The sequence below is a fragment of the Chenopodium quinoa genome, unplaced genomic scaffold (genome assembly GCF_001683475.1).
Source record: "Chenopodium quinoa cultivar QQ74 unplaced genomic scaffold, ASM168347v1, whole genome shotgun sequence".
NCBI lineage: Eukaryota > Viridiplantae > Streptophyta > Magnoliopsida > Caryophyllales > Amaranthaceae > Chenopodium > Chenopodium quinoa.
In genome coordinates, this window is record NW_018744502.1 from 5,206,469 (window position 1) to 5,219,768 (window position 13,300).

Here is a 13,300-nt window from a genome sequence, read left to right on the forward strand (position 1 = left end):
TTTGAGTGGACGCATGTGTACTTTTTTGTTGTATGATCTAGTCATTCTCAGGCGGTAAATTTCATGGCGCAAGACAGCATTGCCCCTCCTTTCTGGGAGTGAGTCTAATTCCAGGCGCATGGCTTCCCAGTTTGCCTCTTCGTCATATAGCATTACTCGAAGAGTCGGCTCGTAGTGTTCTATTGGAAGAACAGCTTCCGCACCATAAGTTAGGAGGAATGGAGTTTCTCCAGTCGCCCCTTTTTCAGTCGTCCTAATGGCCCAGAGAACATGTGGTAATTCATCCGCCCATAGGCCGCCTGCTCGTTCAATCTTTTTCTTGAGACCGTCTGAGATGATTTTATTAAAGGCTTCCACCTGGCCGTTTGCTTGTGGACGGCCGACTGATGCAAAGTGGTGTGCAATTCCTTGGTCACCCAACCAGCTTTTGAGAACAGGCGTCTCAAATTGGGGACCATTATCAAAAACCATAGACATGGGAACCCCGAATCGAGTGATGACATTTTTCCAAATGAATGAAATTACATCCTTCGTCTTGATTCCCTTTACAGCCTCCGCCTCTACCCATTTAGTGAAGTAGTCGACTGCAACAAGTATGTACCTCCTTCCGCCTGTAGCAGGCGTATATGGACCCAGAATATCCATGCCCCACTTAGCAAACGGTAGTGGGCTATGAATGGTAGTGAGGTCAGTAGCCGGACGGTGAATTAGTTTGCCAAACCTTTGGCACTTGTCACATTTTTTCACCATCTCCATTGCATCTGCTTCTAAAGTAGGCCAAAAGTAGCCCTGCCGTCTTGTCCTTTGAGCAAGTGACCTACCGCCTATATGGGAAGCGCAGTAACCAGAGTGAAGATCGTCTAGTATCTCTCGCCCCTTTTCTGGAGTAACACACTTTAAGTAGGGTTGAAGGTACCCTCTTTTGTGAAGTTCTCCCTTTATCATTTCAAAACTGGCTGCCCGTTTTTTCAGCGCTGCCGCCTGGTGATTATCATCCGGCAGGGTACCGTCTGTCAGATATGCCCTGATTGGATCCATCCAGGTTGAGCTTCTGTCTAGGATTCCAATAGGGTCTTCCACGATGCTTCTCTTCTCCATTACTTCCCAAAAAACAGTTCGAGGAGTATCACAAGAGGCGGATGATGCTAATTTTGAAAGTGCATCCGCCTGGTTGTTTTCTGATCTCGGCACTTGAGTCAGATGAAAATCTTCAAGGGATCCGACTGCCTGTCGTACCGCCTGTAAATACTTGATCATGGCAAGATGGGTTGCTTCGTATTCGCCATTATACTGACTCACTATCAATTGTGAATCAGAACAGGCGTCTATCTTTCGTGCCCCTGCCGCCTTGCACATGCGGATTCCGGCTAGTAAAGCTTAATATTCTGCCTCATTGTTTAAAGCCTGAAAACTGAAGCGTAGAGCATACTCGTACCTGTCGCCCTCTGGCGACTGACATATGACGCCTGCTCCACAACCATTTGAAGTGGAGCTTCCATCCACATATACCTTCCAGACTTGGTCTGGATCTCGAGAATCAGGGGGACGAGTCATCTCAACAATAAAGTCAGCAAAGGCTTTCCCCTTTACTGCTTTTCAAGGCTCGAAAGTAACTTCGAGGCTCTGTATTTCTATCGCCCATTTGATCATCCGGCCTGACGACTCCATGGTGGTCAGTGGCCGCTTGATAGGTTGATCTGTATAAACGACGACTGCATGTGCCAAAAAGTAGGGCTTCAATTTTTTAACAGCCATGAAGAGTGCAAGACCAAATTTCTCCACTAAGGGATACCTCAACTCGGCATTTTTCAATACATGACTGACAAAGTAGATCGGGAGCTGACAGCCGTCTCTTTCAGCAAGAAGAACAGCGCTTAACGCATGATCAGAGGCGACCAGGTACATGTAGAGTACTTCTTTGGGCAAAGGGCTGACCAGCCTTGGCAAGGAATGCAAGTGAACTTTCAATTTCTGGAAGGCCGCCTCAGCATCCGCCCCCCATTCAAACCTTGCCTTCTTCTTAATGGCCTGGAAGAAGTATAAGCATTTGTCGCCTGATCGGCTTAGAAATCTTCCCAAGGCTGCCAGACAACCTGTTAACTTCTGAACCTCCCGGACGGTACGAGACGACTGCATGTCGATGACCGCCTGCACCTTCTCAGGGTTCGCCTCTATTCCTCTCTGATTGATAAGGAATCCGAGAAATTTCCCAGACTCAACTCCAAATACACATTTATTGGGATTGAGCATGACATGGTGCCGCCTGAGTGTGGCGAAAGTTTCTCGGAGGTCCGACTGATAATCTATCTGAAGCTTAGACTTGACAATCATATCATCAATGTATGCCTCGACGTTTCTCCCAATCTGATCAAAGAACACAGTGTTTATCATTCGCTGGAAGGTGGCCGGGGAATTCTTAAGACCGAACGGCATGATCGTGTAACAGTATAACCCTTGATCAGTGACAAAGGTCGTCTTCTCCTTATCTTTCTTCCATAAAGGAATTTGATGGAAACCAGAGTAGGCGTCCATAAAGCTCATCAAAGCATGGTCGGCTGTTGAGTCGACTAGGTTATCAATTTTAGGCAGAGGGTAACTGTCTTTGGGGCACACCTTGTTTAAGTCTGTGTAGTCTACACACATTCGCCAGGTGCCATTCGGCTTTTTAACAAGCACCACATTTGCAACCCAGTCTGGGAAGTAACATTGCCGAATGAACCCTGCATCAAGTAGTTTTTTAACTTTGGCGGCTGCCGCCTGACTTCTTTTTTCGCCATGGTTCCGTTTTTTCTGCCTTACCGGTTTCTTTTTCGGATCCACAGCCAGTTTATGTACCGCCAGGTCAGGACTAATGCCTGGCATTTCGTGGACTTCGAATGCAAAGATGTCCTTGTATTCTTTCAATAGTTTGTGCAAATCGTCACCAAGGACTCTCAGAGCAGCCGTCCCAACTTTGACTTTTCGGTCAGGACGTGAGTCGTCCAAGATCAGGTCCGTATGCTCACCAGCCGGCTGAGGGCGGAATTCGTCCGACCGCTACTCTGCCAATGATTGCTATTTTCTGTCTTTTCTTGCGGCCCCCGTCTGGGCTGCCTTTCTCTTCTTGCCGCCTACTTCTTGAACAGGCGCACTCTCCTTGACATTGTCAAGGTCTGCTTTTCCACCACTTGACCCTGCGGTCATAACAGTGGTCTTGATATCCGAGAGATAGCACTCTCGGGCCATCCTCCGATCTCCCCTTAGGGACCCGACTATTCCATTATCCCTCTCAAACATGAGCAACATAAGAGATGGGATTATAACAGCTTTGGAATTATTCAGGGTTGGTCGTCCCAGAATCATGTTGTAGGCCGAGAGTTCTGCTACTACAAGGAACCGGACTACCATGTGTCGTCCTTCCCCTTTTTCACCCAGGCGGATGGGTAAATCCACTCGTCCCACTGGGTGGACGACTCCTCCTCCAAACCCTACTAAAGCGTGGGATGCCGGATGTATGCAATCAGTCTGATATTTTAATTTTGACAGACATTTGCTAATGATAAGATCTGAGGAGCTTCCAGTATCTATAAGGATTCGACCAACTCTCTGGTTGGCCACTTTACACTCAATAACGATAGGGTCGTCATGCGGCCCCCTTACCCCTCCTAGATCTTCTTCAGTGATGACAATCTCAGGAAATGAATATTTGGAGGGCCGTTCTTGGTGAACGGAATTTACATCTAGCCGCCTGATATTGTCTTTGTTGCCCCTAATAGTGGGGCCGCCTCCTGAGAAGCCGCCTGCAATGGTGTAGACGACTGCATCATCTGTATCAGAGCTGTCGGCCTGTTGACTCTTTTTGGCTGACTGCTTTTTCGAGGAAGTGTTCCCCGTAGATTTCTTGACATAAGTGTCAAGATCGCCCTGCTCAGCCAGGCGGTCCAGATACCGCGTGAGACTGATGCATTCGTTGGTGTGATGACCAACATCTTCATGATAATCACAGAACTTTTCTTGGTTCCGGTTGCTTGCAGAACCCTTCATGGGGACCGGCTTCTCAATTGAGATCCGTCCCTTGATTTCCTTTAGGATAGCTTGGCTATCCTTGTTAAACGCATACTTTGGGGAGTATGGTTTGAATTCTTTTTTCTTCTTCTGGGCCGGCTGTTTAGAGGAATCAGCCGCCCAGACCTCTTTTCTTTTCTTCTCATCTTTGTTCGACAACTGTTTCTGTCGCCCTTCTTTTTTGTCGAACCTTTTCCTGTATATAGGCTTCGGCTTCAATCAAGGCCTCTTGAAGAGTCGCCACCCTATTTCGGACCAAATCAAATTTGAATGTTGATCCGTCTTTGAGGCCTCTGAAAAAGTCAGTATAGGCTACCTCATCCGGTAACCCTTGAATCTGTATTCTCATCAAGTTAAACCGCCTGATGTAAGAACGAAGCCCCTCATTTTCGCCCTGCTGAATCGCTCCTAAATCAAGGGTCGTCTTTTTTGCAAGTATGTTCATGGCAAAGTTGGAGGTGAATAAGTAAGCAAGCGTCTTGAAGTTATTCACACAACCAGTCGGCAGGTTGCCGAACCATTGTTGTGTGATTCCTTTGAGAGTCGCTGGGAAACACTTTCACCAAGTGGGATCATCCAACCCTTTAAGGTACATCAGGTTGGTGAATGCCATCAAATGATCTTCTGGGTTAGTAGTGCCGTCATAGGCGCCTACTAATACATTTTTCACTTTGGCCGGCTGAGCGGCTTCAGCAATTTCCTTGGAGAAGGCCGACGGCTGTTCCCCAAGTCTAAGCAACCGTAGCTGCCAGTCCATAGGTTGGACATTTTTTGCTGCATGCCCACCAAAAAGAGGTGGCTGCAAAAAATATTGTTGTTGCGGTACAAATGGTAAGTTTGGTACCGCCTGGTAGCTATGAAAGCCGGACTGACGGGAGGTGCCGCCTGACTGACTCTCATGATACGACTGAGTATACTTCATCGAGGTATTGCGTAGACTGTCTTGGAAGTTTGAAGTAGAGGCCGACTCTGACAATCGGTCATTCTTCTTCTGTTCTAGCAATAGCCGAGCATCTGTGTATGTTTTCTTCGACCCGTCCGCCTGAATATGACGAACATGTTTTCTCTTTCCTGGAGTAGGAAAGCGGTACTTTGTGAAATCAAGGGCAGGCGGCTCCCACTTCCTAGAGTTAGGATTAGGGGTCGCCTCTCGCCCTTGAACTGGCTTTTTCTTCCCTGAAGTGGAAGGTTTCTTAGCCGACTGCTCCTTGGCCAGAGCAGGCTTCTTGTTGAGCAACTATTGAATCCCTCCCTTGAAGCCCCTCATGAAGGTCATGAGTTCGTTTCTTGTAATGGGAGCAGACCCATCAGCCGGCTGCTGCTGAACAGGCGGTGCGCCGGCTGGATCACTGAGTCCAGTTTGAAGATGTTCCCGTTCCCTCCTTTCGGTATGGCGGGTGCGTCGAGCCCTTAGGGTCCCGTCTGATGCTATGTGAGCTTCAACTTCAAATTCTTCCTCAGTATCATGGTCCGACTGAACTTGAGGGTTGTCCAGGGGACGCCTCTCTTCAGGAGTCGGTACAGACGTGGATGCCATCTCAGAAGTACTCTCCCCACAGACGGCGCCAAAATGTTTCGGGGTTTTCTGATGTCCTGCGGGAGAGTTACAATTCCGAGACTGGAACCGGACGCCTGTACCTGCAAAACAAACGGATGCTCCGGATGATTGGAGATCCGCCTCCGACGGTCAAGTTAGTACCTGATTAAGGAGTAATTAATGCGGAAATAAAAGTGATTGGGTCTCTCTATGTGAGAGTGTTTAATGTGTGTAATCCCTCTTAATGAGGATTAAGGGAGGTATTTATAACCTTGGGAAACGTGCCAATCCTAGGTTTAGGTTAACCTAGGGCTGATTGGGCTTCCCTTGGAAGTTGGGCCTAGGTGGCCGGTTTCTCCATTAGGCATGGAGGATGCCACGTGTCATGACATAATAGGTCCAGGGTGGACGAATAGGCGTGTGCCACGTGGCAAGCCCTGACAGTTCCAACTGAGGGACACTTGGCAGGACCTGATTGGCCCACGTGGCGCATTCCGATTGGTGGGAGCAAAATCCCCTAATCAATAATGACAATAAAATAATGTAGAAAAATATAATGAATCGAGTCACTTGGTATTAAAACTTTGAAATAAATTAAACAATGAAAACATGTGAGAGGAAATATTTAAATATGTAATAGTCATAATGTGCAATTTGATATTTTAGGAGGTTAACTTTAGATCTTATATATATGAAGTAAAAGTCATAATTTAAATATAAACCTTATTTTTATATAACAGTGAATATTTTTTCATAAATTTTTATATGTGGTTAGGGTTACTCAACTCGGTCAGGGGTTACTCGAGTTACTCGGTCATGGGTTATTTGAGGGGTTCGGTCAGGGGTTACTCGAGTTACTCGGTCAGGGGTTATTTGAGGGGTTCGGTTAGGGGTTATTCAGTCAAGGGTTACTTGAGGGGTTCGGTTAGGGTTACTCGGTAAGGGGTTATTCAGTCAGAATTTAACTCGAGTAACCCCTGACCGAGTAACTTGAGTAACCCCGACAACACAGAAAAATCCCTCATTTTTTTTTTGAGAAAGTAAGTTTGGAGGGAAAAGTGTCCTCTTAGTTTTGATTTTAGTAGTATGTAGAATTATAATGTGCAAGTTGACATTTTAGGAAGTTAAATTTATATCTTATATAAAGTAAAAATCATAATTTAAATACAAACCTTATTTTTATATAACAATGAATTTTTTTTTTATATGAAAGTAATTTTGGAGGGAAATATTTAATAATATGGCGCCAAATGTCTTCTTAGTTTTGCTTTTAGTAGTATGTAATAGATATTAATGATTATATATTAAATGTTGATTATCACTCAAATACACTAATGACACATGATTAAATTAAGATTTTAAGGGGGAAACAAACCTAATTATCATTCTTCTAAGGTCATATAAAGAGCTTACATTTTTTTTTAATAAAAAAATTATACTAAGGCCATTCTGTTCACTTCACCTTATTTTTATTTTATTGAAATTTTATTACTGATTTGAAATTATTTTTGCTGAACATTATTTATTTTTGGACGAGTAAGGTAAATATTTTAGACGTGTAGGGTGCAATAGATGTGGTGATGGGGTGGGTATCACGTAATAAAAGGTAATGAGTGATGGGGGTAGGATAATATCAAAATTTATATAAATACATGAGCAGTGTAAACATAAAATAAGTTTGAGATAAACCTATCATTCTATACGAAAAAATAAAATATAATCATTTTCAAAAGTAAAATATTAAGTTTCAAGTGTTTTTAGAGGTCGTAGAGAGGAAAAAGTTGTGTTGTATTATTTATTTATTTTGTAAATATTTACAAGAAGAAATAAATTGTTTTCAAGTAACACATGCATCATTTTGAGTGGTTTATTTGATACTATTAAAATATATGATTAGTCTTATGTATTCAATTTTAGTTTTTTGTGAAATGAATATAAATATTAAGATTTATAAATCGTGCATTGCATGGGTGCTATACTAATTGATAATCTATTTCAGTGGTGAGAACCATAAGAGACATGATAAAATATTTTGAGCTGATTATGAAAAAGTAGACCCAATTATAGGTCAAGTCAGCTTAGGCTTTGGAAAAAAAAGGGACATTTTGTCCACAGGTTAGGGCAAATCGGGCCCAAGTTCGGGTTAACAAATGGAACCCAAACCCAGTACCTAGCTTGAACCCGAATTTAAACTTGAGGCAACCCTAACTCAAATCAACCAATCAAAGCCTTAATCTCATAAGTGGGGTCAACTACATGAATTCAACAGTGATTATTTTGTATAGTCATCCACAAGCTGCCCAAACTCAGATAAGAAATAAAAAAATCCGACCAAGATACCCCAAACCCGAAATTCGTGCCCAAAAAATGTGTCCATAATTGGGCAAATTTCAAGCTAGATAGACTGCTATCAATAGAGTTAGCAACAATAAAAATGATGCATATTTGTTTTGGAAAGACTAATATAAATAAGACAAGCTTTGGAACAAAAAGAGTACTCGTATTATTTATAGTGTAGTCGATCTAAATTTCAGCAAACATTTCAGGATATAAATTTTAGTGATCCAGTTGTAATCTTTTCGAATTTTTTAAATTGAAACGTTTTGACTTTTTTGCACTACTCCCTTAATTTACTTTGACTAATGTTAATAATTTATACATAAGAAAAAATATAGTTCTACGGGCATTTGTTGGAATCACTCAATGAATAGATTATTAATATTTAAGTATTATAATTTTTACTTATTAATAATTAGAGATATTATTGGTCAAAGTTAAAAAAAAACGGATGAATTATAAATGAAAGACATTAGTGGTTAAAATTGTTTATCAGCAAGTTTTACATGTCAAAATAATGCACTATTGAGACCAATCACGTAAAAGTTTACATGAAAGAGATCAAAGTACAATGTTTTTTTTAAAAAAAATAATTAGTTATTTTTTTTTTTCCAATTTACAAAATATAATTATACAAAATAATTAAGAGATCACAACCACTAAGCACTTCTAGCAAATTTCATTTTGTCGTCTAGAAAACAAAATTATTCTATAAATTTAAACTACGAGATGAATGCAATCCTTTAGAAATTGATCCTCGCCTATTATCAAGAGAGAAAAGAGTCTATTTCACATAATGAACCACCACAATAGTTCTACTGTAAAACTATGATTACAAGGGAGTATCCCCTTAACCCCTTAGCCTTTTTTGAGTGATTAAAATTAACAATCTTTTTTCCGCAATATGTCAATGCACAATTGTACTCCTTTTATGTCATAATTCACAACACTTTGATCGACACATATGTCAATGCACAATTCTGACTTTTAATATTTGTAATTATATATTATTAATATTCTGACTTTTAAATATACTTAAAGATTAATCCAAAAATATTTTACTCGTACATGCGAATATATGTTGCTTATATATTGATAAATATAGAGTTAAAGTAAGCATATGAATAGTGTAAAAGTCAAAAGAAAAAAAATGGGTGAGTCGGACTCACGGTGAGTCCATTATATCTGACATTAATAATCTAATGTCAGATATTAGATTATTAATGTCAGATAATAGATTTATCATGTTAGATATTAGATTATTAATGTCAGATAATAGATTTATCATGTTAGATATTAGATTATTAATGTCAGAATTAGATCATTAATGTCATACATTAGATTATTACTGTCGGATATTAAATTATTACTCTTAGATATATGACTCATGTCCGATCTCATGCAAATTGTTCTCAAAAGTCAAATGCAAAATGGATGGAATAGAGATTTTAACAACCGCGAGGCATAAACGAAATGAATTTATGATATCATTGTCTTTATATGGAATATTTAAAATTTTCAAGTTTATTGAAAAAGACAAAAAGGCCCACATTTAATATTTGGGTGATTGGGTCCATTTAATTTAATACTTCAACTCTTAGAGCACCATTATTGGTGAACAAAAAAAAAATGGTTCATGGGTCACTATCACCATTTCTCTCTCATCCACATCAACCCAACAAATCATTTACAATATTCACTCTTAACAATAAACACTAAACAATGGTTCATCATCAATACTCCCTACCCCACCTTATTTTATTTTTGTAAATATAATCTTTTTGTTTCATAATTATAATTTATTAACCGATGTCAATGTAATTAATTGACGTATTTAATATTTTAATCGTGATTACTAATCAAGAAATTATCGCGTTTTTTTATCAGCTTTTTAAAAAATTAATTCTTGTGATTAATATTTTTTAAACAACAACGCAGCTAATTTTAATTAACATAAAAAAAAGGAGGTACAAATCGTGATTACAGTTCTACAACTATAATCTAGTACATTTTATTTAAAAAAAAAAAACACAACTACACATCGTTTTGTAAGATGTCCTTAGGGATAACCATTTGTTGTAAACCTAGTTGCCTAAGTTTTCGTTGTTACCAAATTTATTCCATATATGTTCGACCAAGTCGTTTTTTAGCTGCAAATGAGTCTGTTGATCCTCAATCTCTGTTCTACGAGACAAGTATAAGCCGATATCCACAATACGATCAGTACGGTACTCGGTAGTGTCCTCATTAGCATTCCCTCCAGCATTCATAAACTCATTGGTATTAACGTTATTTTGATACGTCTCTCGTTCATCTTCAACGATTATATTATGTATTATGATGCAGGCGAGCATGATATTGTGGAGTATGTCGGTATCCCACGCCAAAGACGGCTTTTTAATAATGGCAAAACGAGCTTGAAGGACCCCAAATGCACGTTCAACGTCTTTTCTTGCAGCTTCCTGGTGTTTTGCGAATAAACGATCCTTATGAGTTTGTGGACTTGTAATGGATTTCACAAAAGAAGCTCATCTAGGGTAGATTCCATCAGTAAGATAATACCCATTCGTATAATGATGACCATTGACTACGAAGTTGACAGGAGGTGTCCGACCCTCTAAGACGTCTTCGAACACAGGGGATCGATGAAGCACATTAATATCGTTGCAGCTACCTGGCATCCCAAAAAACGAATGCCATATCCATATATCTCTGTCCGCAACTGCCTCCAGTATGAGAGTTGCAACTCCTTCTCTTCCTTGATACTGCCCCTTCCATGCGTGTGGGCAGTTCTTCCACTCCCAGTGCATACAATCAATGCTACCTATCATGCCAGGAAATCCACGTTCTTCCCCAATACGTAGCAATCTTTCCATATCTGCGATGTTTGGACGGCGTAGGTACTGATCACCGAACAGGTTGATGACACCTTCTATAAACTTTTGGAGTGCCAATCGTGAAGTAGCCTCACTTATACGGACATACTCATCACAAGCGTCTGAAGCACACCCGTAAGCTAGTTGTCTAACGGCCGCAGTGCACTTTTGAAGTGGAGACAAACCAAGACGACCTGCCGCATCTCGCCTTTGTTGAAACCAAGGGTCATGTTGGGTCACTACGTTGAGAAGGCGCTCAAACACATGTTTACGCATTCGAAACCGGCGCCGGAACAAGGAACTTGGATAAACTGGGACTTCCGCGAAATAGTCATCGTATAACCGTGCATGACCTTCTTCGCGTCCCCTATCCTTTCGGGGCTCAATAGATTTTCGTCGGCGTTGCTGAGTGGCAGCCTGAATAATTGGTGGAATGTACTCATGCATTACGTGTTGTATCATAAGACACACTTCATTACGTTGTTGAACTCTAAGCTCCCTTCCTTCATCATCCGAGTTAGATGAAGATGAAGGGGAATCGGTTGAGCTTTCGTTTAAACTATTTGAATTCATTTTGTACGTAAGAAATTTAAGATAGAGTGAGGTTTGCTAATAGTAACTGCAAACGATTTATGTGTTTGTGTGTATACAAAATGAAAGAATGGTGTTTATTTACAGTGAACTAATTTGTAATTCTTCTTCAGAAATAGCTGAATATAAAGAGACAAAGATCACATGGGCTATGACAAACAATGAATTACAACCACACAGAAATTGAATGGAGAAGAAGGGTTTCACATGGGCTATGACAAACACTGGATTAGAACCACACAGAAATTGAATGGAGAAGAAGGGTTTCACATGGGCTAACAAAGGGGAAATTAAGATACTGACACAATTATATATAAAGAGACAAATTGATATAATTGAATAAACAGAATAAGATCACATGGGCTATGAAAATGGGAAAGTGGAAAAGATACATTTTATTGATTAATTGATAAAGTACAAACATAAGGAAATGAGGACAAGAGGTTGAACTGGAATTGAAAACTTATCACTACTGAAAATGAAGAACAACAAAGGAATTGAACACACTTAACTACAATAAAAATAAAGGACACTAAGCATCATTATTGAAACGTTGAATATTGTTCCGAAGTATTACTATCATTTCGTCTTCCCATTGCTCTCGGTTTACTTTCTGTTCTAGACGAGATAGTTGCTCCCAGTTGATCCTATATTGCTCTAGCTCAATTTTCCGTTGTTTCCTTGCCTCCTTGCGCTCTTGTATTTCAAGTCTCTTCATTTCTGCTTCGTTTGACACATTCATCGACTCCCCAAAAAGCTGCAATCGAGTGTTGAATGTTTCTAATTCCTTAAATGCTTGACTTGATGGAGCTTTACCCTTCAACCTCGACTTAGCCTTTTTAATACCTTCAGCACGAGCTACTCTCTCATCACCGACACCCACGCTGGTTGGTGTGGTAGGTGAGGAATTGTCACCCTCATCCCGTGTCCTCTTCCCACTACTTCCGCTCCCTACAGACTCATCCGTCAGTGGAGTTGAATGTGGACGTCCCACCGATGGCTTGAATGTTTGTTGGTCCAAGAAAGACCGGAATTTGTCCCACTTCCTTAGTTGGATCCATTCCTCGTAGAAGGTGAATCGTCCGAACGAGTTCTCATGGATTTTGTGGGCCTCTTGGATAACATCATCTTCGTTATAGCCACTTCCCTTTCGCATCCGGGCCTTATCATAGCTTCCGCACCACTTTAACACGGCTTCAGAGATTCGCATCCACCTTCCCTTCAAACTACTAATAGTTCGTAGGGATATTTCATCTGGATTCGATTCCCTGGCAGCATCGTATGCGTCCAAGACTCTCTTCCAAAATACACCCTTCTTTTGATTTGTGCCGATAATTATGTCGGTGCTGGTGTTCATGTAGCCGGATATAAGAGCCGCAGTTTCTGATCGCGACCAACCTCTATTGTTTGAACCACCAACACGATATTCAGGAGTTGATTGGAGTGGTTGCTGTAACATTTGACTGAAGTTTTGATGGGGAGAAGGAGTTTCATTTCCCTCACCATCATCCTCACATTCTTCATTTGCCTCATCTTCTTCATATAAGACATTGCTCGATTCCCAAATATTGGGATTCGGTTGTTGTGACGGAAAATAACCAAATGCAACACCATATTCACCGTAACCCATTGGTATCATGGATGGATGTGGGAAATTTGAACTGCTTTGAGAAAAATTAAAATTTTGAGGGAAATTTGGTGGATTATATGGGAAACTTGACTGGGGTATTTGAGGATAAACTCCAGAAAAATTATGGGGAATATTTGTGGATGTTTGTGAAAAATTTGGGTGAATTGGAGGAAAATTAGCTTGATTCGGGATCATATTTTGACCCAAATTTTTTTTTTGCTTTCTATTTGTTTTGGGGTTGGTATTAGCATCCATAATTATAATTTATATTTGGAAAAAATAAAA

General features: G+C 40.5%; 2 protein-coding genes across 2 annotated transcripts; both read right to left on the reverse strand.

Annotated features, from left to right (window-relative positions):
* Positions 1 to 10,002: 10,002 nt before the first annotated feature.
* On the reverse strand, positions 10,003 to 11,367 carry LOC110698242. The gene is made up of 2 exons (XM_021875640.1): positions 10,510 to 11,367; positions 10,003 to 10,380 (listed from the first exon to the last, which is right to left on the reverse strand). The coding sequence occupies exons 1-2, from the start codon at positions 11,365 to 11,367 to the stop codon at positions 10,003 to 10,005; spliced, it is 1,236 nt and encodes a 411-aa protein (XP_021731332.1).
* Positions 11,368 to 11,917: 550 nt separating this feature from the next.
* On the reverse strand, positions 11,918 to 13,015 carry LOC110698243 (glutathione S-transferase T3-like). Its single transcript, XM_021875641.1, has one exon. The coding sequence runs from the start codon at positions 13,013 to 13,015 to the stop codon at positions 11,918 to 11,920; it is 1,098 nt and encodes a 365-aa protein (XP_021731333.1).
* Between the last annotated feature and the right edge of the window lie 285 nt (positions 13,016 to 13,300).